This window comes from Camelus ferus, chromosome 7, assembly GCF_009834535.1.
Source record: "Camelus ferus isolate YT-003-E chromosome 7, BCGSAC_Cfer_1.0, whole genome shotgun sequence".
Taxonomy (NCBI): Eukaryota; Metazoa; Chordata; class Mammalia; order Artiodactyla; family Camelidae; genus Camelus; species Camelus ferus.
In genome coordinates, this window is record NC_045702.1 from 47,448,411 (window position 1) to 47,473,985 (window position 25,575).

General features: G+C 38.3%; 1 protein-coding gene across 1 annotated transcript in view; it reads right to left on the bottom strand.

Annotated features, from left to right (window-relative positions):
- Positions 1–25,575, bottom strand: part of DNAH11 (dynein axonemal heavy chain 11) — a 281,146-nt gene that overhangs the window by 154,844 nt on the left and 100,727 nt on the right. The window contains 9 exon segments of the mRNA XM_032483875.1: positions 1,913–1,990; positions 2,853–3,047; positions 4,302–4,394; positions 7,544–7,682; positions 11,607–11,727; positions 14,917–15,058; positions 15,175–15,331; positions 17,655–17,815; positions 19,666–19,797. Of these exon segments, the coding sequence (XP_032339766.1) occupies positions 1,913–1,990; positions 2,853–3,047; positions 4,302–4,394; positions 7,544–7,682; positions 11,607–11,727; positions 14,917–15,058; positions 15,175–15,331; positions 17,655–17,815; positions 19,666–19,797 (1,218 nt within the window).

A 25,575-nucleotide genomic window follows, 5' to 3' on the forward strand; every position in this document is an offset into this window, starting at 1 on the left:
TGAACAACGTAGACTACTTACAGGCACTATTACTTGAGATTTTTAACCACGTATGCAAAGTGAAAGACTGTATGTAAATAGGGGTTTCTGTTCATGCTATGAAAATTCACTCTGCCTGTATTAGACTGTTCTTAAACTTGACCCTGCATCCATCCGGATAGCTCAGAGGGTGTTAAAACAGATGAATGGGCCCAGTCCCGGAGTTTCTAATTCAGTAGGTCTAGGAAAGGGCGGATAATCTGAGTTCTAACAAGGTCCGAGCTGGTGCCTGGGATGCTTGGTCTCGAAGTACTTTGAGACCTTGTGACCTAGAGCAATAGTTCTCAACAGGAGATCATCTCGACTCGGGGGAAGTGGACGTGCTCCTGGGCATCTAGTGTGCAGAGGCCAGGACGCTGCTAAACGTCCCGCAATGACAGGGCAGCCCCACAACAAAGAGTTACCCGGTCCACAGGTCAACAGTGCTGAGGCTAAGAAACCCTGGGTCTAGAACACTGAAGGAGAGAAGACTTGTGGATAAGAATTCACAGGATAGGTGCTTAATATACATCTGTTTAATTCCCTGACACCTTAACCCAAATATCTGCCCCAACTATTCTGCTTTCTTGGAAAAGCCATGACTGTTATTTCAGATATTATCATCCTGATCTACTCACAGGGGTTTACAGGACTGACAGACAATTGCCAAATACTTGAAATAATAAGTTGCTAAATAACATGGCCCTGAGCTTTGGTGTTCTGGTTCTATCAGCTTAAGTAAAGGTTAAAGAGAACAGAACCAGTGAAGACTAGATGGAAAAAACTGAATGTCTTAGGAATATTAAGCTTGTATTTTTAGAAACCATTAATCTACTGAAAATTATAGAATTTAATTTTATCCTTCTTTGCACCATGGCCCACATCTGAAACTTACTCTAACAAAATAATTACAGGTCTATCAGTTATCCACTTTAATATTTCAATTATTACTCTTTTTTTTCAGTAGAAAAATCCCTACACAGGGCCTCCCTTTACAGTTGTTCCACTTTGGGTTCTGATCTAAATATTGGCAAGTTCTATGTACACTCATGCTCTAAAGACTCATATGCCTGCTCTCATTATTTTTAGTCACTGGTTACTAAATACGTTCATATGCAAGCACCCTAAATGAAAACGCATGCAGTTCTGCATATACTGTTTGCCAAGCAAGAAAACAAGTATGTTGCCAGGACAGTCAGTAAAACCAAACAAAATCAAGCAGGGAACTAAAAATGGGGATAATAATACCCACAGCCTACCATCATTGTGTAGAGTAAATCACACATCATGCACCTAGCACAGCACATAACAGGCATCTCAACAATATGGTTTTTGTCTCCTTTTCTTTTCAAGTGTTGTTTTGGCCCCGTAGAGGGCTATATTTCCAGGGGAGTATTGAAGAAAAATATTTGTTTTTTTTTTCTTATTGATATAGGGAGGAGAATCTGGGATAACTTGGAAAATAGAAGAAAATACTTTTGACCAGTGTGGGCAGGGCCAGTCCATTCCTGCAAGCCAGGTATCTTATTCTAGAGTCTCTTGGTATGGGTACTTTGGATAAAATAATTCAGGTACGTGATGGAAAGATGGATAAAACAGGATGGCATACATCTAAATGTGCGAATAGGGTGCTAACCCTCTCACGTGGAGAGCCCAACCTTCTCTCAATTCACATTTCTTATTTGAATGCAATGTTCTATAGTTACTCTCTCCCTTTCCCCAATATAAAGGAAAATAGTGTCAACTAATCAAAGAGCAATATTAGAGTCTCCAATTCTAACCCCAAATTATGAGCAACTTCACCAAAGGGAACTCTTAAATAGATTTCAAAGCAGCTCCCCCCACCTCCAATTTTGTTCATTCCCAGCTGAAAGCTGACAAGAGTTTACTATACCTTACTCTTTCCTGTGCCTGCATTTCCAACAACAAAGACAGAGTGTCGCACAGCCAACAGCTCCTCAAGCTGGACAACCTGCAGATCCAACAGCCAGACACTAGTTTCCTTTAATAAGTTTGTGTTTTTCCAAAATCTACCCATTTTTGCACAGTTCTTTCTTATAACTCAAGCCAGCCCCAGCTGACAACATTATATTCTGGGAAAATTAAAATAGATGACAAATACCAAGCATAGTTTCTCTGGGATCTCCTAATGTAGAAGATGGAGGGAGAAAATGAAGAAAAAGCATGACTCGGTGAATCACTGACACAGGTAGAAGTGAAGCACAGAAGGACTCAGTACATGGCAGGGGTTAGTTCCAAAGTCAATTACTCTTCATGAAGTGTGAACAGAAACAGTATATGGCCAGCATCATCCACACTGAGTAATAATGACTTATATTCTCTGGAATATCTAAAACAGATATGCTATATGTATTTTAACATCCATGCATTCACTACACCCCAAATGAGCATGTATATGCACAAGCCTTTGATAAGTCACATGAGGTCATTCATGTAGACATTTCTCCCCCATGAAAAGCATGTGCTCATGATTCTACTTGCAACTTTCTCTAGGATGGAGAGAAAAGGGAGTAAAATTAATTTTTGGTGTGTGTGTCACCAAGAAGAACCAAGAAGTTTTATAAAGTAATGAGAAGTATGCTGACATGGAAAACCATGACTTAATCACATCTTATTTTCACCTTCTCACGGAAGAGGACTATATTCATAATTACTTTAGTAAAGACTGCCATATGAGCATGCTTTAGAGTAAATAGTAAGATCGTCTTAAGGTCAGGGTAATATACAAGTTGGTTCTTTGGTTCAACATCAATTAAGCAGTTATTCTCACTGCACATTCCAGGTGCTGCCATGACAAGCAAAGATCCTTTTACTTTAAGGATGAAGGCTTCCTCGGGCTGTAGGTGGAGCTCCACAGTGGACTGCCTGACCACTTCTTCAAAGTGTGGCGCTCTCCTCCGGGGCACATCCAGGGCTGGAAACAGGTCACCAATCAGGCCCAAAAACACAGGGATGTCATCAGTCACTATTTTCGGCATATTGAAGTCCCTTAACGCTCTCATGAGTACCTAGAAAGGAGAAGAGAAAACATTTCATGAAAAAGCCAATACAATGTCTAACAAACACCTGAACTGCTCAAGATGTTCTTTTTAATTCTTATATTCAAATCATGAGATACTGTTCTCTATTAGAATGACATTCTATCTATAGGGAGGTTAAGGTCACATACCAGAACAAAAAACCACTCTGCCAGCCTAGTATCATGGACAACCCACACTAAAGCCGGCAAAGAGGCCCTGTTCCTTCCTGGACAACATTTTGAACTGCAGGAAGGATCTGGGGCTCTTCTCTCCATAATCCTCAAACTCTAGGGTGTAAATTAACCAGGACCATCACATTGTTTTGTTCAAAATCCTGTGAGAATCTAAGAATGATGAACTCAACTATCTTTAGTTTAGGTTTTTGTTCTATGCTGGCAGAAAACCAGAGAGCTTTAGATTTTAAAAGCAGTAACTTGAACATCGGGATGACTTTTACAGGAAGAGGTTAAGTGTTCCAACAATAATAGAACAAGAGAACACACAAATGCATGAAAATCTTGACCCAATCATGAATTGTGATTGAGAGGAAGAGAAAGATTGCAAAAGGAAAGTAGAAAATCACACGATAAATATTCTTTAACATGAAAAGAAACTCACAGGAATCAACCTGTTTTTTTTTCCCCCCAAATTCTGAAGCCATACTGCATATACACACAGACTGCATATCCATTACTCTGTTTATCTAACAGAGAAAAATGCACTGTGTGAGTGTTACTGTTTTCCCCAGGAAGGATGGTGGGCCATTCCCCTAGTAGGATGACCAACTAAGTATTTCACTGGTGTGAGGCGAGCACCCTTCCTGTTCCTTTCTTCATGCTCATCTTACATCTCATGAACAGACAACATACTTTCTTCCATTAGATTATGTCTTCCCTGACTTTTCCAGGACTAATATCCCAACTCTATCTGATTTCCTCTAAGGTACGTGAGGAAATCTAACAGTGACTACTGAATTGTTTATGATCACCAAAATACTTTTTGTGGCTGGTATTTCAAAAGCATTTATAAAATCACACTTTCTTTCGCGTATTATATCTTTTTACTCAAGGATACTTGTGGTTGTTTATATGTAAGAATGACAGTCCTCAAAATAGTCTACATTAAAAATAGATGTTACACTTTTTAGAAGTCATGCTATACATGGTCCACCCTCTATATACTTTTATTTGTACGAAGCTGTTTAGCTATTCACTCAACAAAATCATATTAGCACTCCAGTACCTGATCTTCTGGCCTATTTTTATCTCCTCGTTTCAGGGAGCCAGCTACAACCAAGACAGATTTAATAGCGCGAAGTCCCCAGTCATAATGATCCTAAAATCAAAACATAGGTACATTTTCTCAAAACTTTTATGAGGCAATCAGATTCTCATTCCAGAAGTAAAAGCTGGAAGATACAAGAGTTCAGATAAATATGCATCTTAACGAGGTAAAGTAATATCCCCATGCACCCTATCCTCTGTCTTTGAAATTGTAAAAACCACATCCCTTCAGGGTCCTGCTTCTTTTGCCTGATTCTCTGCCTCTGTCAGCAAACCTCTTCTCTCCACAGCATTTAGATGCATTATTTACCCCAAGGCTCCATCCACCCTACCCCGCCTTGCTCCTCTCTCTCAATAAACTTGCTAATTCAGGGGTTCCATTACTTCCATGTTTTCACTCCAACCACAAGAACAGCTCTCTGGCTGTTCACAGCAGCCCTGCTAGTCTGCCCACTCCCAGCCCTAGACCTCTAATTTCCCTAATTACTCTACCTCTTCATCACTTGGACACTCTAGCCCTAACAGTGGCATTTAATACAGTCAAAGCTGTTTATTCAAGTTCGGTGATAAAGTCCAACTTCCTTGAGACTTCTACCTTATTTCGAGAGGATTCCTTTCACAGGCTCCGAGCTCCTGGAGGAAAGAGCCCATGTTGATTTACTTTTGTCTCTGGGTCCTAGCACAGAGCACTGCACAGGGTAGGTACACTGAATCAATACATTGATTATATATAACCAGCCTTCGCTCCTCTGCCCTCTCTCTACAACCTACACAGTAACAACCCTTCTCCCAGATGTCTCCCAGCTGTGCCTGTGGGAAAGTCAATCTCTCCAAGCCTGACTGTCATCATCTATAAAAAGGTGGATCAAAGTACCTACCCCTCTACAAGGTTGCTGGGGTAAAATGAGTTAATGCTTTGCAAGCAGTGAAAAAACATGTACATGTATAAATATGCCCTTCAATTCATTAGTAGATAGTAAAATCAACTCAGTGCATCTTAATCATCATATTTGTTGGACATGAAATAGAACAGAATGGGGTGAAAAACACCAGAGTGCACTGCAAATAGTGAGGGTAAGAGGTGTTTGGTGAAGATTTTGGCTTTAGTCATGCTTTGTGTGTTGGGGGGTAGGTATGTATGTATGGACTGAGTCTTAAAAGTTTTTTTTTTTTTGTTTTTTTTTTACTGTGTGTCATGGTAAAAAGCCTTTTGAAAGCCACTGATATAGAAATAGACTAGGGCTTGAGGAGGACAGGAGAGGGGAAAGAACCAGTATTTGGAGGATGGGGAGACTGGGGAGCAGGCTAAGTCATCACAGTAACAAGATTCAAGGATAGAATGTAGAAAAAATTCTGGACACAGACTTAAGACTTGGTGACCCTCCTAAACATTAAACATTGCCAACAAGTGCTAAAATAATCTGTAGTATGTTCATTATGCTAGTCCTTTGGTCAAAAATGTCCACTGATTCTTCTCAAATCCATTCCTATAGCTCAGTGGATTGTGCTCCTAACTCAGCTTTTCTGTCCTGGACAAATTTCTTTCTTATCTTCCATCCCTGACATTTCTCCGAGTTGGAGAACTCTTTCCTTGCCTGTTCTACCGTTACTGCCCACACCTTCCTCCTGTAATGGCTCTAAGTGTCCTTGAAAGGATTAGAAAGGGCTGAAATAGAATCTTGCTCCCGCCACTTATTAGTTGAGAACTTTGAATAGGTTATTCACTCCGTTTCCTCATCTGTAAAATGGAACTAATAAAATCAAATTTGTAGTGTTTTTGTCAAGATTAAAAAAATAACACATGGTACCTGTTCAATTAACACTGATTGACTCCTTTTTTCCTTGAAACTATAATCTTTCCATGATCCATTTCTTACAATTTTTACTTCATGAAAATTGAATCTCCTACATAAGTTCTTTGAAGTCAGAAATCTGTTTGTCTCTTTTGTTCTGTGTTTACCCCTTTCATGATCATCAGCAATAAACACATTACATTCACACAGTAATTGCTCATTAAATGTCTAAATATTAGTCCTGGGAGTGGCAATATGGTTACAACTCCATGTATCCCAGGTCCAATGACACTTTTGTCTTCTTTTCCCATTATAAAATTAACATAGACTCTTTGACAAAATAAAAAGGATATTACCAACAAGAACAAGGAGAAAAATACAAAATACTCACAATCTTATTACCAGAAACAAATGTTTAAAATCACAATGTATTTTCCGGTCACTTCATACATTTATAAAGCATGCAGTATAATATAAAATATAAAATACATGCAAATTGTAGATCACATCTACAGTTTGTATGCTGTTTTTTGCATATAAGATTGTCACAAGCATTTTTTCCTGCTATCAAATTTGGTATGTTTTACCCTAGGAAGCAAATTCACAGTTGTTAAAATGACACGAATTTGCTTCTTAGATTCCAAATTTCACCCCAACAGCAGGTAATTTAAAATGAGCACATCTGGTTGTAACTGTGGTATTTTAATACTTTCATCTTGGAACAGTTGGCAAATAACGTTACCAGGAATTAACAAAAGGTCACCAAAAGACTGAAGTCAAAAGGGACCACAAAGCTCCATTTACAAATAGTGATGCTGGTATAAATGGTCATTTTTGTGGCCCATGACCCACTTCAATGAAACAGCAAAAAGCAAGATGACTGGAGGGTAAAGTCTGTATTAATCTGACCCATTTCAGAGACTAGGGAATTGTAGGGCAAAAATAAAAACAAAAAAAAGCCAACTCTACTTTCAAATAAAGAATTACCAACAAAATGAGAAAAAATTTAATTTAACATTTCTTGAGCCTTCTTCAAAAACATCAGCTTTCACTGGCTCTATGAACACTCCCACCATCTCTCACTGTAAAATAATATTTTCACCAAGAAAGGAAGGCATTAAAATTCATATCTCATTGTAGCATTGATAAAGTTTAAAGAAAATCCCATAGCCCACTGATACAAACTGTGTTAAGTACAAATAAAACATTCAATTTAAAATGTCTCAAGTTTTTAATTTCAAAAAAAATTAAGAACTCTAAAATACAAATTTTCAAAATCATACGGAAAATATACAATTACTCCTAAATGTCTAACTGTAACTTGAGTGGTAATTAACCCAACATCCATATTTCAGAAGCTGTTTTTATTGAGCTTAGAAACCCCAAAAAAGTAACAAAGACCCCTCACCTGCTTGGACAGGAGCTCCCTGCAGAGTGTATACAACGTAATAAACTTGTGGGCTAATAAGCGGGCGTCCACAAAACCTTCAGCAACCAACATGATTTCACAGATTAGCTCAATGTCAGGGGCCACCATGGCACAGGGTCTACAAAGTAAATATGAAATTTAGTTTTACAACGTGCTAAGGTAATAAGTATAAATTGCTGAAATCAAGTGATTAGTTTGTACCAACATTCTAACCATTCCCAAGCAGGTCACAATTACCTCTGTCAATCATAGCTAACAAGACCCTCCACTTCAACAAAAAAATGCCCATTAGTTACTGGATACACAGAAAAAGGTGGGAAATCTGAAAATGGCAGAAGCACAGCTGTAGGAGTTTAAGGGAAATTTGTGGGTATATTTGGTAAACTTCCATTGTTATGCTGTCACCACAGAAAGATGTGTGATGTTCTGTGCTAGAGGCCAGCCTTTACCTGTGGCTAGTGCTGTGCTGGTCAGTTGTTAACAACTGGCTCTCCAAAAAACAGCATTTGCTGATTTCCATGGAATCGATACTTCCGCCATGGCTGATTTCAGTCTACCAACATGATATCACTAAACGTGGAGGTGGGAACAGATGTGCAATAGCACACCACCACACAGACGCAATAGACATAAATAACCAAGGAGCATACGTATTAATAAAATAGGAGAAAGTAATTAGGAAGTAAGGAGTTTGAATGTTGTCTCTAACAGGACTGATTTAATCAAAAGTTTATATGATTCAGTTTTTTATTAGTACCTGTGCTTCATAACCACCTCACAAAACTCATGAAAACTTAACCATCAGCTCTTTTAAGCTCATACAAGCCATTTCCAATGCTGCCTGCAGCCAGCTTGGTTAGACTTTCAGGATGAAAATTTACCCAAACATCACTTTCAAATTCCCTTTCTTTTAGAGGGGAACTTCCAAAAAGTCCTCCCAAGACAAGTGTATTAAAAGCAACATTAGAAAAAATACCACTCAACTGAAGTCAAGTGCAAAGAAGGCGCTAGAGTAAATAAGTAAATAAGCCTGTCATTTCAGATATTTTTAAGCATATATTCCAATAATTTTTATCCATCTGTTTTTGTAAATATAATTACAGTCTACTTCACGCATATCTAATGTTTCAACCTAAACAGTTCCAAGTCTCTTTGGATCTATGTTACTAACTACTCCTACCTAAAGCAGCCCTGTATTTTTTCAAGCAAACAGGGGAGGGAAAAGGCTAGCAAATTTACTTAACTGGTACTTATATCAATACCGACAACTAACATTCAATGAGTACTCTTCATAGCATAAGGGATGCTAAAAGCTTTTCATGCACTCTCTCACTTAGTTCTCTCAACTCTTTGAGATGGCTGCAATTCTTATGCATACTGAACTGAGGTGCAGACTAGGGTTCCGAGCAGCACAAGCTCATGGCCAAGGCCACGTGGTGGCACCAATACTCTCATGGCTCAGGCATGCCATCTCCACTTCATCAACTGTCCTTGCATCACCCAACTGTCCTTCAGACTATGCTGAGCCAAGGGCGGGCGCCCCAGCACACAAGATACTGCGCTTTGTTACACCGAATTTACGGAAACTTCACAAAATAATTTCAGATTTTAAGATCCCAATGAAGATATGTACAAGATGAATTGGGATACAAATGTGAAAATTTCAAATGAAATTCTCAAATGAAAATATTCTGTAATCATTATACGTATTTCCAAGGAGAGTTATTCTCTAGAATTTTTTTTTTTTTTCAAGAAAAGTAGACCTTATAAAGCTGCTATGCTAGAGAAAGCTATCACAGGAGGAAAGGAAGACATTCAATAGCGGGTGCTAGAACAATTGACTATTGGGTAAAATAATTCTGTTTAAATACTCATTTCACGTTATCTACCAAAATAAGTTTTTTAACAGACGAAGTACATTTAGAAAGTCACACTATAAAAATTAAAAGAAAATACAAATGAAATAGTCTTAAATATCTAGATAGATGAGCAAGCAAATTAAGCTTAAAAGGATTGAAAGAAGTCATAGTAAAAACTACAGAGGTTCTTACATTGTATGTGAAGTAGCATATTATTTTGAAAGTAGACAGGAAATAAAGACACATCTTGACAGCACTAAAGAACTCTTAAAAAATAAACTGGATAAGCCTTTAGCTCATCAAGGAAGCAAAGGGAGAGAAGACACAAATTACCCTTATCAGACATGGATTTCAGGACACCACCAGAGATAATATGGGAATATTATGAATAAATTAATGCCAATAAATTCAAGAATCTAGATAACATGGAGAAAATTCCTTAAAAGATGCAAATTATCAAAATTAATTTAAGAAAAAAAATCGGTATCTGTTAAAGAAATTGAATTTATCACTAAAAAGATTCCCACAAAGAAAAATCTAAGCCCCAATGGGTGAATGAGTTCACTGATTAATTTCATCAAACATTTAAGGGGTAAATAATACCAGTCCTACACAAATTTGGAAGAAAACAGAGAAGGGAACACATGCTAAGTCATTCATGAGGTTAGCATTACACTGATGCCAAAACCAAAGACATGACAAGAAAGGACACAATAGACCAATATCTCTGATAGCATTGACTTTAAAATCTGTAACAAAACAGTAGTATATTGAATCCAACAATACTTAGAAAATGCTATCTCCTGACCAAGCAGAGTTTATCCCAGGAGTGCAACATGGAGGAAGTGTTTAGCATTTGAATAATCAATCAATATATTTGAGTACATTAACAAAAAAAGGGGGAGGAACCCATATGAAAACTACTTTAAAAACTTCTGAAAGAAAATACAGTTAAACAATTTTGCAACCTGGGGCTAGTCGAATGTTCTTAACTAGGTTATTTTTAAAAACCATAAAATCAGTGGGGTAGGGTATAGCTCAGTGGTAGACTGCATGTTTAGCATGCATGAGGTCCTGGGTTCAATCCCCAGTACCTCCACTAAAAACAAAACAGAAAATCAATTGATAAATTACATTTCATCATAGTTAAAACTTCTATCTTTGATGGACACCATTAAGAAAATGGAAAGGCAAGCCACAAGTTCAAAGAAAAATATTTGCAATATGTGTATTAAACAAAGGAATTCTATGTTTACTACCACACTTCACAAAGTGGGAGGGGCCAGTAAGTTACGTGAAAAGCTGTTCAACAATATTCACCATTGTGGAAATGCAAGCCAACCCCAAAAGACATACCACTACCTAAAAGATTGCCTAAGACAAACAAGACTGATAATACCAAGTTGTGAAAAGAACGCAGAGAAGCTGAAATTGTGATACACTGATGGTGAGGGTTAAAAATGGTACAACTATCTTGGAAACCAAGGAGTTCTACATATAGGAATCTAGCCTGGGTAATAATCTGAAATAAGAATAATCCTTCCTATGGAGAGATGTTTACAGCCTGCAACTCTATGATCATAAAAGACTGAAGAGAAAAACACAAGCCCGTCATGGCAGACAATAGGAATGGTTAAGAGAATTCGGGATGAGCCAAGGCAGAGACTATTTTTCAGCTACATAAAATGGCATTTCCCAAGAATTTTCAATAATGGGACAAAACTACTTATGGCCACATATGAAATATGAACTAAAGAAAAATCATGCCTAACCTAATATCTTAATCCCATACATATGAATTATAAGAGAACTAGAAAAAAATGTAACAATCACTCTTCCTGGGTGGTAAAGCTATAATTTTTTTCTTTATTAATTTCTGTATTCTCCAAATATTCTGTAATTCGTGAAAATTATATTTATAATAAAAGATATCATTATAGAAGAGCTAGTATTAAATGTTCAAATGTACCATGTAACTTGTACATAATGATTTTGAGTCTGGTTTCATGCTTCAAGAGTTAATTTATTACGGTGAAAGTTCTCTCTATAAAGGGATCCTGAAGAAATAGTAAGGGGTTTTCCACAGAAATTCTCAAGGAAAAACAGATCATTTCACAGTGCAAACCAGCAACGTTAGGTGGCATGAGTGCTCCAGATGCTAAACCACAAAGCGCAACACTTGCCTGAAAAGAGCTTTGAGATTTTCTGGTAATTCGGTTCGACCAGCATATCCTGGGTTCATAGTAATAAATATTCCAACTGATGGCTTCAGCGTGATAGCTTCCCCAAGAAATACAAATCTACCAGAAGAAGAATGTTGATGGAGTTAAACTTGTTCATTGAATATGAATGCACATTGACAAATGCAAACCACTGCAAAATGCAAATTATTATTAGGAAACTGTTTATTCTGTGCAATTTTCTTTAAAATTCAAACACATACATATTGTGAATATGTTCTGAAGCGTGTTTATTAAAAATACACTCCCTTCCCCCAAAGGAATTACAAATACGGCCAGTGTTCTTTTATATTTTAGCACTGCTGCCGTAGGCAAGAATATCAAAAATGAGGACTTGACTACTTTAACAGTTAATGAAAGGTGATGCTATTTTTGCCTTCAACGTGGGCTGCAGTTCCTGGAATGGGACATGGTACAGATGGAGAATGCCCGTGCGAAGAGGAGAGAGGGGCTCCTTGTTCAGTCGTTATTTGGTTATTTGGTTGCTCCCTGTCTCCCTCCCTCCTATTTATTCAACAAATATCACTGATCACCACTGAGAGGATAGAACAGAGTGCAGCTTATGACAGCGAGCTCTGGACCCGGACTGGGAGCACACAGAGACTAGCTGTATCACTTCAGGCATGTTCCATCCCCTTAACTAATTAAAACAAGGGGGATGGGAGGAGGCTGTAGCTCAGTGGTAGAGCTGTGCTTAGCATGCATGGGGTCCTGGATTCTATCCCCAGTACCTCCAGTAAAACAAAAATTAAAAAAAAAAATTAGTAAACCTAATTCTCTCCACCCTTCCACCCCTCCCCCTGCTAAAAAAGACACTTAGTAACACAATAGTAAATGAGCCCAGTATCAGGTGCCCATATTAGAAGGTAATTGTAAAAAGAAATGTAACATAGAAATAACTGTTATTAAATTCTGTTGAAGGTTGTTGTTGATCTTAAAAAAAAAAAAAAGAGTGGGGATAATAATATTACCCACCTTACTGGATGATATGAGGATTAAAAGGGATCGTGTATATAAATGGCCCAGAGTACAATGCCTAGACAGTGGTAAATACTCAACAGGTGTTATGATCATTGCTCTCATCATCACTTGAAGGCACTGGAGAAGCAGTGGAAGATTTTCAGAAGCTTTGGAAGGGCCGTTAGGCTGCTGCTGACCAGGGCAGTGGGATGGTAAAGGGCTGTAGGAGCCAAACTGAAGACAAGGAGAAGGAAACTTTCAAACAGGGGTCAAAGAGACAAAGTAGAAGGTGTTCTCTTGGTGAGAAGGTGGGGGTTGCTGAAGTGGTTGAGGAGCTGAGTCTACATCACTGAGCCGAGAGGGAAAAGAGACAGCCACATTTTTAGGACTGAGCTTTTGAAATGTTAGGTAATGACGAGAAGGTGGATTGTGTACAGTTAGGGTAAGAATGGAAAAAATCTCCATTCCCAGAGTATCAGCTAAGGAAGGCAGACAGGCCTGGCAGGGCTGCTTGCAGGAAGAGAGGAGGCTACTGTAGCAGGAACCTGAGTCCTCTTCCATTCCATGCAGCAGGGACAGCCATGAGTCCAGGGGGCAGAGCCAGCAAGATGCTGGAAGGCTTCGGGGCTGAGGCATGGCCATCTCTTAAATCCTTGCATGTCACAAGGATTTAATAAAACTCATGAAATCGTGAAGGAGCCTAACCAACTGAATAGGGGCTAGCATGAGGAAGAACAGCTACAGTTCATATACGGAGACCAAGGGGACTGCCAAGAAGCAAGGCTGGGAGTTTTTGAGAATCCCTGCATGGATCAGTTATCTAAATCTCCGTAAGGAAGAATGGCCTCAAACGCATCTGGGTTACGTCAGATAATAAGATTTTGCCCGAAAGCTTAATCAAATATGTTTGGGGACCAAAAGGAAAGAACCTAATTTCTCAAACATGCCATGGGAGCAGGGATAGGGAAGGCAGCGGATATCTGGTCACAGCAAATTGGTGTCCTAAAGCCATGCAGCAGAAGGACTGAGAAGCTCCCTAGAAGGTGGGAACATCCAGATGTAGCTATACTAACTGGAAACAACAGGCTCACAGTCCCAAGGGCCTAGGTGATCTTTCCTTGACTGGGAGTTTGACACATCCTTGTGGATAAGATAAGCTATCTGAGCAGAATGTCCTAACAAATGGGAGTAAACAGATAGACCAAACAAATGAGACTCACTGTACGCAAAAACATCACAGAGAAAGCTGCAACTGTGTACTATCAAAGCTTATTTCTCAGAATAAGCCATCAAACCCTAAGAGCCAGTCATGTTATGTCTTTCAGAGAGTGGTATCACATTGAGAAGCAGTTAGGGCTATTTGGACGTATTTGGAAGGTTTTTGGCCCAAGTAACTGGGAGAATGGGAGAGTGTATTCTACTGGGACAGGACAACTAACAAAGCGGGTCTGAAGGAAAGACTCGGATTTTGATTTGGATATATTAACTATGACAGGCCTACGAGACATCAAATGGAGTCTTTTGATGCCTCAAGACAATGGCTTATGTTGTCTGTGTAAGTCTAAGATCTGAGAGAAAGGCAGCCTGGGCAGCTGGTAGCCAGCAGCATAAATATGATACTGGAAGCCACGTGACTACAAGAAATTACCTAGGGAACAGGTAGAGAGAGAGAAAAGAAGAGGCCCAGAGACTGAGGCCTGAGACGTTCAACATTGATAAGTCAGGAAATAATTAAAAGTCATAGCTGACACTGATAGAGTCTTACTATGTGTCAGGCTCCACATTTAATCCTCACAGAAATCTACCAGGTGGGTACCACACTTTCCCCCATTTTACAGACAAGAAGAAATCAACAAAGGAGCAGCCCTGAGGGTGGGGGAAAACTGGGAGGAGGTGGGGGCCTGGAACCCACATGAAGAAAGTGTGTCACACAGAAGAGAGGGATCAACTGTGGCAAAACTGCCAGAAGGTCAAGTAAGACCAGGACTGAGAACTGATAAACTGGATTTAGTATTGTGTTGTAGAGGGTGGTTACTGGACTTAGCGTTGTAGAGGGTGTATATTTAAGTGATGAAAGTAACGGGATACACCTTTATCACATTCAACATTTAAAAAACACTGCTAAAACATGGGAGGTTATTCAAAAGAACTGTTCACCATGAACAAGTCTCTCTTATTGTACCCATTTCACAGGGTGGGGAGAGGCAGCAGACTGTGAAGATGAGGCTTACCATGTTGCTCCATGTTTCTCTCCTTGTAACAGGAAGAGGAAGCCACACGTCACTCACCTCAGTCTTCCTGTTTCTGATGGCATCGTGTATCATTTTCACCTGTACCGCCACCACTGACAAAACTTCCACAGAGATTCGATTGAACTCATCAAAGCAGCCCCAAGCGCCTGTCTGCACCAATCCCTTGTAGATATTTCCTATGGACTTAATGATGGAGTGAGGCGTCAGGAATTCAAAGAAACAAGTTTTAAGCTGTTAGTCTGAATCATTTCCAAACAGGAATAATACTGTTAGAATATATCGTTTTATAACTAACTTACTTTATAGTCCATTTGCTCTGAACAGTTGAATACATAGACCATCATCCCAAGGGCACGTCCGAGATCTTTGGTGGTTTCTGTTTTTCCTGTTCCAGCTGGGCCAGCTGGAGCCCCACTCATGGTTAGATGAAGTGACTGAGTTAAAGTGATGTAACACCTTTAAGCAACAGAAGACCCAAATATTACAGTCTAATACAAGATTTCTAGAAAACTTCAGGGACAATCTAATTTTTTTTTTTTTTAATTTAAGAACTCCAGGTCTAGAATGTGGTAGTGACATAAAATATTGAAACACTACTGATTTGTTTATGGTAAGACTCAGGAGAATATTATAGCATATTTAATTTTAGGTTGGCTGTTTAAAAGTAAGAGAGAAGAACGTATTGCTTTATTTGCTTGTCTCATTTCCTAAGAGCTGTGTATTTGAATACAAATGACACCTGATTTGCAATGCTCTTGAATTTCTGATATTTCTAGGTAAACATACTGTTAAAATGGCAGACAACATCTCCAACTATTGTTTAATTAAAAGAAAATTAGAAGAGAAATCTCAGATGATGAATGAATTAAACACTAACTTCATTAAATTGCTACTTACTACATTGAGATATGTAAATATATAAATACAGTATGCAAATAATATATACCTATTTCACTGTACAATGCAAATATAACAGGCACAATTTATTACATTAAAGTGTATTCAGGAACTCATTTTGAATGTGGTGCTGCATGAGTTTATATTATAATACTTATTTTTTCAGGAAAGATTCAGCAGTTCTTAGACTGAGGAAAATGGTGCAAAGACTAGAACTTAATACTTGTTAAAAAAAAAAAAAAAGGAAAACTACAAAATGGCAAGGACCTAATGGGGTTTCTGCTGATTCATGAATTATTTTTGTCTCAATACAGACAGTGGATCGAGTGTGAAGATACACATACTGAAGACCAGGAACTAGTGTCTACTCTGCCAACCATCAGATACTAATCTTAAATTAAGTTTTTGACATCAACATGCCTCGGTTTTCTCTGCCATAAAATGAGGTTTATTGTAGGGGTGTATTAAGAAAGCCAGTCCTACAATGTGGCCAACTGGTTAAGGCAATAGAGTGCTAAGAAAGCCAAAGGTAAATGCCCTTAAGAATGCAAAGTACTATGCAAACAGAAGCAATTACTTACAGAAATGGGAAGTGTTTCTGTATTTTAACAGCCATCAAGTTTCAGTGCATCTTACAATGAATATGGAGTAGCAAGACAGCTGGACTAGGAATTGTAGCACTTTTTATGGTACAGACTGTCCCCTAATAATCTTTTCTTGTGGTTCCAAGGTTTATCAGACATATGACTGCCTCTACACTGCAGACTACTCTTGTGCTGAAAGCAGTACATAAATTAAGATAGTGAACAGTGACTTTTAGTTAGAGTCCAATTATGGAGGACTGAGCAAGAGAAATGGAATTAAAGGAGCCATACAATTGAACATAGACAAAATCATGAGCAGATTAGTATGTGGAAGAACCAATACAAAGCTAGCGAGGAAGTTCCACCGACCTCCCAGGACCCCCACCACAACCCAGATTGACAGAGTACTTGAAACCCCTTTCCTACCTGACATACCTGAGCCAAAGAGAGCTCTCTGTCTATCCCACGAACTGGCCAAGCTCCTTTCTATCTTCAGTACTTTGTATTTGCTATAACTTTCTGCCCCAGGACATTTGCACAGCTGGTTCCTTGTTATCATTTGGGTCTCAGCTCAAATGTCCTCCCACAAAATCTATAGCAGGCTCTCCTTCAAGATACTTCCCAACATGTCACTCCATTTGATTTTTGTCATAGCAACTATTACTACCTCACCCAACTTTGTTGATTTGTTTATTCTTCCTCTTCATTCCCAGCCACTCACATGCCACACTCCACTAGAAACTGCATTCTCTGAGAGCAGGGACCCTGCTTGCATCATCTTGGGACAGCCCTCAGCACAGCACTTCAGAAGTAGTATCACTGTGGAATTGTTTATGGTCTCCCTCTTTTTTTCCTTTCACTGCATGTAATCCTTCAAACATGAATCTGACCAGAGGCAATTCCAGTTTTTACACTTCCAATAAAAGGATGCAGTGGGAGAGGTAGTTACACACCCTGGTATCAGGATGTTAGCCAGAAATCACCAGAGAGAATGGATTCCGTGATCAAAGATGCTGTGTTGAGCCTTATTAACTGCTCATGATTTCACGATTTGAATACTGCACAGTGTCTGTAATTTTGCTTTTCTAATTTGGTTCTCAGTTAACTTGTCTCTAGAAAGTCAACATTCACTATGTCACTAAATTAGTTCATTTATATGTTGCTTTCAAATAGATTCCCAGTTTGTTCATCATTTTCGCTCATTCCTTTATTGTCAAGCTCACACATCCTTACCCATTTTGGGGGAGTTTTGGAGGGGCATTGGTTTTTCCCATTTGACTCAAACTTATCATTGTTACCTGTCAGTTAGAGGAGTGATCACTAGTCGAGGACTGTTTCCTAAATACTCATAGAAGTACTGGAACTGGGCATCACAGATATTAACAAGACAATGTTTCTGGGTGTCCTCCCACTGGTGACGAAGTTGAGAGAGCCAAGCAAAAGCTTGGGGACTGACGACCTAAAAACATCACATGATCACTGTACACAGGACACTGAGAGTTTCGAGACAACAATCTACTAATCTAATCAGCTCGATCGATTCACATTTTATTTCTAAAAATCTCACAATAAGGAAATCTCTTGCATGCTACTGCAAATCATAGTTACAAGTAGATGCCTGGATACTCAATCAGAAGTATGTGTGTAATAAAAGTCTTCATTTTAAGAAGGCTTTTACTGTAAAGCAAAATCAATTTGTTCAAGCAATGCTTTGTCCCCTTTTATCAATCACCCCAGGGGATTTGATCACTTATGTAACTTTATACTCATATCACTAAAATTAGATGAAAAAACACACTCTGTAATAAAATAGCACATAATCCATTATTTCTGCATGTTTGAGATAAAAACAAACTATACTTTCCATAGAGTCCATTCTAAAACCAGTCTGCTTTTAACAGAGCTTTCCCACTTCATTTTTTGTAAAACCAAATGACATTGTTTTTTTCATTGCTTTTCTTTCCTATCTTACTCAAACTTATCCATTCTTCTATCAGTTTGAAAAAATAATTCCAGTCTCTTTCAAGATCCATAGGACCCTAGGATTTCATAGGAATCATTTGAAGTTACTAAAATTATTATCTACTAATTTGATGTCTATGTAAGTCTCAACACTGCATATTTATGTATACCAAATGATCAGGAATTAAACAAAGCCTTTATCTCTTTAAGAACAAAATAAAGGACATATTTTAAATCATAATTTATCCTGCTGCAAGCAAATTACCACTGATAAGACATAATAAAATATGCAAGGTCATATTCAAAGAGTGGTTATCAATGGCTCATTATCCAAGTGAGAATACATGGTAAGTGGTGTTTTGCAAGGATCACTTTCGGATTAGTAATTAAACATTATTCACTCATTTTTCATTCAGCATTTTCATCAGTCATGGTCCTGAACCTGGATCAAGAAGTATTTTTTTTTAAGTTTATGGCTTACACAAAGTAAGCATTTGCTTGTAATTTGTAGAGAGAATTAAAACTCACTTTGATTTTAATAAGTTGAGGAAACACTAGAAAAGCAACAGAAAACATCTCACAATACAAACACGCATTCAAATGGTGAAAGGAATTGCCACCCTCGAAAAACAAAAGGGATTTGGAATAAGTGATGGGCATGATATGCCAACTGTTGTTGCAGACAAGCAAGCACACTTTCGACATTTTAAATAGGCGAATATTCTGGGTAAGGGTGAGAAATTCTTCTTCCACATTAAATACTGCCTGTATCTAAGAGACACAGGGACTTTTTAAGGAGATAAGGAACGAAGGTTAATAACACACTGAAAGGACCAGAAAATAATTTCTTTAAAGAAAGTAATTTAGCTTTGAATGGAAAAGACAAAGGGTGCTCAACATTTCTCTTTCTTCAAGAGGAAAATAGTCAAAGGCACACGGAGGTGATTTAAACGACACAGAATCTTAACTGCTACTGGCTGGATAAGCCACAGAGGTGATCATCACAGGCCAATGGTCCATGATGCATATGTGTAGAGAAGTCAAAAGATGGGAAAATAAACAAGTGACTTCTTGTGGTTCTTCCCTTCTGGGTTAATTTTTGGATGGTCTCAACTAGAGGCTCCTGTCTTGGCAAAACCCTTTGGGACATCACTTGAGCTAACTCTTGCAAGGATAATTTATGAGCTATAACCCAAATGAAATATATGGAAAGTACAATTAGCTACTTCGGTGTAATGACAACACATAAATCTAAAAAAATAATGACTTCCTTAGAAGTATTCTTGACAGTAAACACCATTTTCAGGAAAGAGCAAACAATAAATGAAATTTCCACAAACAACTTGCCTTCTGAGAAATAAGTTTTGCCACCACATCTCTGGCATGGACATCTATGGTACAAATTGTCATGATCTTCTGCCTGTCTCCAGGTAGAAGTTCTCCCAGCAAAAGTGCAATCAGTGTATTCAACTGAGCAATCTACAAGGAATTTTTTAAAAGGAGATAAAAAAAAGTTACAAATATAGAGTCTTACAGCCCAATCGTCTTCATATTTGTAAAGAGCGCTTTAGTTTACAAAACTATTTCAAAATATTGTCCCAGCCAGTCCTTAAACAACCCTAGGGCTAGCAGCAGGAGGGAGGCTGTTATTAAATTAATTAAAATCAAATAAATATTATTACTCCTCTCTCATCCCTCAAACTGAGACTCAGAGAAGACAGGTCAGCCTGCAGGTAATGACAAAGACAGAAGTGGAAGCAGTTTCCTGGCTGCAATGAACTGACTCTCCATCCAATGACAATCTGTCCACAACTGTGCTGGAAGAGAAATGACTACAAATTTTAAAAGGTCAAACTGAGCTACTTCTGTCAAAGTATAGAAAGTTCTAATTACCAAGTCCTTTTTTGTTTGTTTGGTTTTGAGTTTTGTTTTTTGAGGTTTTTGTTTGTTTGTTTGTTTTTTCGCTTAGGATATAGGATGATTAATTCAAAAAGATTAAAATATACAGCTTAAGGTTATCCCATTTAATTCTCTTATTCACATCCCTATTCTTGTTTAGTCCACCAATTTCTTAGATCAATATTTTTCAAACTGCTGGTCTCTTTTCATAGAATGCAAAGGAATGGAATGGAATGACATGGAATACAAAGGAATAAAAATGTTGCATTATGGTGGTAAGAATATGTATTGTTCCGTGAAACTGTTTCAGGTTCATACTGAGTGTATACACACATGTAAACTTGCTCTGATATAAAATATTCATTACCATTAATTGTGGTCAGAAAGGTGTAAAAGATACTCTCTTACGTGGTGATTTTGTTAGCATGTCTATTTACGCAAAACATTTCTGTCCTATTCAAGCCTTACTAACAAAAACAGTTCTTGCCTTATTCCAGGGTAGCACACTGTAAAACAATACTGTCCCCTTTCCTTTCTAGCTCTGCAAAGGACAGTCAATTACAAACAGTTTGATCCTATCAGAATTGACTTTAAGTGAACATATACCACTAAAGGCTCTCAAACCTGTGTATCTACTATCAAAAACATATTCCCTATAGCACTATTACCACATTCCAGAAAATGCCAAGGACTGCAGGTTTCCCTGAGATTGCTGTGCAGCTGAACTGGGGAAGGTTACAGAACTACAGTGCGAATGGAGAAGGCGGGCAGGAAAACAGTAACTGTAACATGCGCAGTTCACATTAAATGAGAGTGTGCAGTGCACTGGACACTAACTAAAATTACCTGTCTGTATTGTCTCATTTAGTCTTCACAACAGTCTATCATCCTAACTTTGCATATAAAAAAACAGAGTCACGGGCATATTAACCACATTTGCCAAACAGGGGAGGGGGAATTCAAATACTGACAGTCTGACTTTAGAGCCTGAGTTCTTCCTGATCACATCACATGGATTCCCTTTATCAGCCGTCCACAAGATCAGTCCACCTGCCACTTTCCAGGTGGAGAAATTGCAGTTGTGCAAAAAGCATTCCAGAAAGACTGAAAATGAATAGTTGGCTCAGAGGAATAAAAGCAGGTATTTCAGGCATTCAGAATACACAGCCTTTCAGCATTAATCTACTTTTAACATCTTCCATTTATCAAACGTAGCTACATGGTAACAAAAGCAGAGGCGATCACTATTTCACGTATGCCATATGTTCAGTGTTGATCATACTCTAGATTTTACGTTCCAGGAGTGCAAGGTCTGTGTCTGTCCAGTTGAGTGCCTTGTTCCCAGAGCCACTAAGAAGTTAGCAGCTGGACAACAGGTGCTCAATGTTGGCTGAGTAGATGAATAAATGTACAGTAATAGTCTATGCACAGGTAAGTTTCTCAACAAAATGTATACTCATGTTGGTTAGAATACAGATATTTTCGCACTGGATATTTTCTCATCTGTGTCAAGATACCCAGTCTTTAGAGTCTCAAATTTTACACCAGTACCAGTACTTGGTTACAAAGAGTCGGCTGTATCAAAAGAAATAATACTATATGTATCTTAAGGACATTTATAATTTCAAGTGCTTTCACAAGCACTGTTTTGCCTGAGCCTTCCTAAACCTGTGATTTCTCCATTATCAATTCCTTTTATACAAAAGTTCAGTCAAGCGAAAGATGATTAAAGAAAGTAATTTAGCTTTGAATGGAAAAGACAAGGGGTGGCCAACATTTCTCTTTCTTCAAAAGGAAAATAGTCAAAGGCACACAGAGGTGATTTAAACGACACAGAATCTTATCTGGATAAAGATGATGTGGTGTATATATATATACAATAGAATATTACTCAGCCATACAGAAGAATGAAATAATGCCATTTGCAGCAACATAGATGGACCTAGAGATTATCATATTGAGTGAATTAAGTCAAAGACAAATATCATATGATATCACTTACATGTGGAATCTAAAAAAAATTGATACAAATTCTATTTATAAACCAAAAACAGACTCATCGACATAGAAAACAAACTATGGTTACCAAACAGGAAAGGGCAGGGAGGGCTAAATTAGGGGTTAGGGATTAACAGACATATTACTATAAATAGATAAACAAGGGCCTAGTGTATAGCACAGGGAACTATGTTCAATTTCTTTAGTAATATATAATGGAAAAGAATTTGAAGAGAAAATATGTACGTATATGCATAACTGAATTGCTTTGCTGTGCACCTGAAACTAACATTGTAAATCAACTACACTACAATAAAATTTTTTTAAAAATACAGCTCATTCACATGATCTGGACAGCAACATATGTTGGGGATCTTGTATTGTCTCCCAGGATTAAACTTTCCCAATGATGCTCCTTTGTAAGTAATAGAATTCTGTACCCACCCCCCACACAAATACTAGTTATAAAAAGCCTATCATTTGGACAATGGCATCAGGCAGCAATTACTATACAGTTATATTGTGACCACGTACAAGTTTATGGCCTGTGACATGTATAAAACATTCCTCAGCAGCTTTAAAGAAATATAAACTTTATTCACATAATCAGCATGTATTCTTGCCCTTGATCAAAGAAAGGTCACATGATTTTTTTTTTTTTTTTACTGGATCAAGGATGTTTGCCTCAAGTCAAAAACAGCCCTCCAAGAAATGCAAATCAAAACTGCAATGAGATATCACCTCATACCGGTCAGTATGGCCATTATTAAAAAGTCTACAAACAATAAATGCTGGAGACGGTGTGGAGAAAAGGGAATCCTGCTACACTGCTGGTGGGAATGTAGTTTGGTGCAACCACTATGGAAAATAGTATGGAGAGTCCTCAAAAAGCTAAAAATAGACTTACCCTATGATCCAACAATCCCACTCCTGGGCATATATCTGGAGAAAACTCTAATTCAAAAAGATACATGCACCCCAGTGTTCATAGCAGCACTATTTACAGTAGCCAAGAAATGAAAACCACCTAAATGTCCATCAACAGATGAATGGTAAAGAAGATGTGGTCTATATATATACAATGAAATACTACTTAGCCATAAAAAAAGAATGAAATAATGCCATTTACAGCAACATGGATGGACCAAGAGATTATCATATAAAGTGAAGGAAGTCAAAGAAAGACAAATATTATATGATGTCACTTATATGTGGAGTCTAAAAAAAAAGACACAAAGGAACTTACTTACAAAACAGAAATAGACTCACAGACATAGAATATAAATTTATGGTTACCAAAGGGTAAGGGGGGAGGGATAAATTAGGAGTCTGGGATTAGCAGATACAAACTACTATATACAAAATAAACAATAAGGTCCTACTGTATAGCACAGGGAACTATAGTCAATGGCTTGTAGTAACCTATAATGAAAATGAGTATGTGTCTATATGTATAACCAAATCACTATGCCGTACACCAGAAACTAACAGAACATTGTATATCAACCAAACTTCAACAAAAAAGGGAAAAAAATCATTATAATTGTCTTACTAGGGCAAGTACTGAGTACTATGACAGAACATAGAAATAGGATCTTGCTTAATCTGGGGCTTGGAAAGACATTTTGGAGGAAAGGGTATTTATGCTAAGACCCAAAGAATGAGTACAATTTAGGTTGTAGAGAATTTAGGGGTTGCCCACTCAGGGAGTCTGCATTTAAGGCACCAGAAGCAGCTCAGGATGTGGCAGGTGGCCATGTGAGGGAACAGAAAGAAGTCTGGATGGTGAGAGGGGAGGCAGAGGTGGAGCAGGTGGGCAGGAACGCCGGAGAGGGACGCAGGGCTAGGCCAGCTTACTGAGGAGTCTCAGCTTCACTCCAAGGGCTTGAGTGAGATGCCACTCAAGGGTTTTAGGAGGTGGTGGGGTGGGAACAATCAAATTTGTGCTTTTAAACTATTCTTCCGCCTATAGTATGATTAATTCGAGGGAAACAAGACTGGAGAAAAATGACCAGAGAAGAGGATGCTACAGTTATCTTGCTGAGAAAAGAGAGTGGCTGTGACCAGGTATCCACAAAGCGGTAGAGGAAAGAGTGAGAATAAATATACTGAGGGTAACAGAAGAGAGTTGGTGGTTGACCAGCTATCAGGTAAAAGAAGAGTCAAATGGGCTTCTAGTGTGAGCAACTGGTGAAAAGTGCTGGTGTTTTCATGAACTTGGGAGCATTGGATAAACAGGTTTTGAGAAGGCATCAATGTATTTTGAATGTTTTAAGCTAGATGTGCCTGTCAAACTTCCAATGGCCAAGTCCAAAATGCTTTTGACTGTGCTTTAGGAGAAAGGTCTGAGCGGGAGTTCAAAGTCATTAGCAAATTATAAAAGAACCTGAGCAGCCACACAAGTAGAAGAGATGAGGTGGAAAGAAAAAGGGACCCAAGTCAGAGCCATACGGAACGGAGACAATTATGGGGCAGGAGGAGGAAGAGGAGAAAGGAAAGAAAACTGAAGAATAACCCAAAAAGTAGATGGAAAAGTAGGATTCAAATAAACACAAATATAAGGAAAGAGAATACTTGAAGAAGGAGGAAGTATTTCTGACATGAAAACAAAAAAAGAAACAGACTCAGTCAAGTGGTAGAAATGGTTCATGATGAAGGGGAGGAGAAAGGGGAACAAGTAAGTATAGATATTTAGATCGAGAAGCCTCATCGTAATAAAAGTTCCAGGGTACAGCAGGAAATGGAAGGAGGTGTGGCTTCAAGGAGTAACTTTGGTGGCTGTACTGTTTTTAAGCAGTGAGAGACACGTAGGGATGCTTAATTGCTGATGGGAATGAGCCAGCATGTGAATCTGAGGACACAGCACAAAAGGTAGTCAGGGAAATCCTGTGAGTCCAGATGTGGAGAGACTTAGAGGACATGGTGGAGAAATAGCTCCCCATAGTCAGAGGCTATCCTTCCATGATAACAAGAGGATGGTGCAGAGGGCAGAGCATCAACCCCATCATGAGTGATGTCATTCCTCTCTGTTGGCATCAGCAAGAGCTAACGTTTACTGAGCACTTCCTAGCTAACGTAACTAACAAGTGTTGAGTGCACATGTGTATATGTATAGTACATTTGTGTGTATATGTGTGTGTGTATATATATATGTATGTCTGATTTAATCCTCACAATAATCCCTATGAAGAAAGTACTGTTATTATTCCAATTTTATATATGAGAATATGAGGTTATTTGCCCAAGATCACACAGTTACAAGTGGTGAACCCAGGATTTACTATGTGATTCTAGGAATTTATTGTATTATTTCATAAACCCAAAACTTATCCATGTGGAAAACATATTCATTAACAGAGC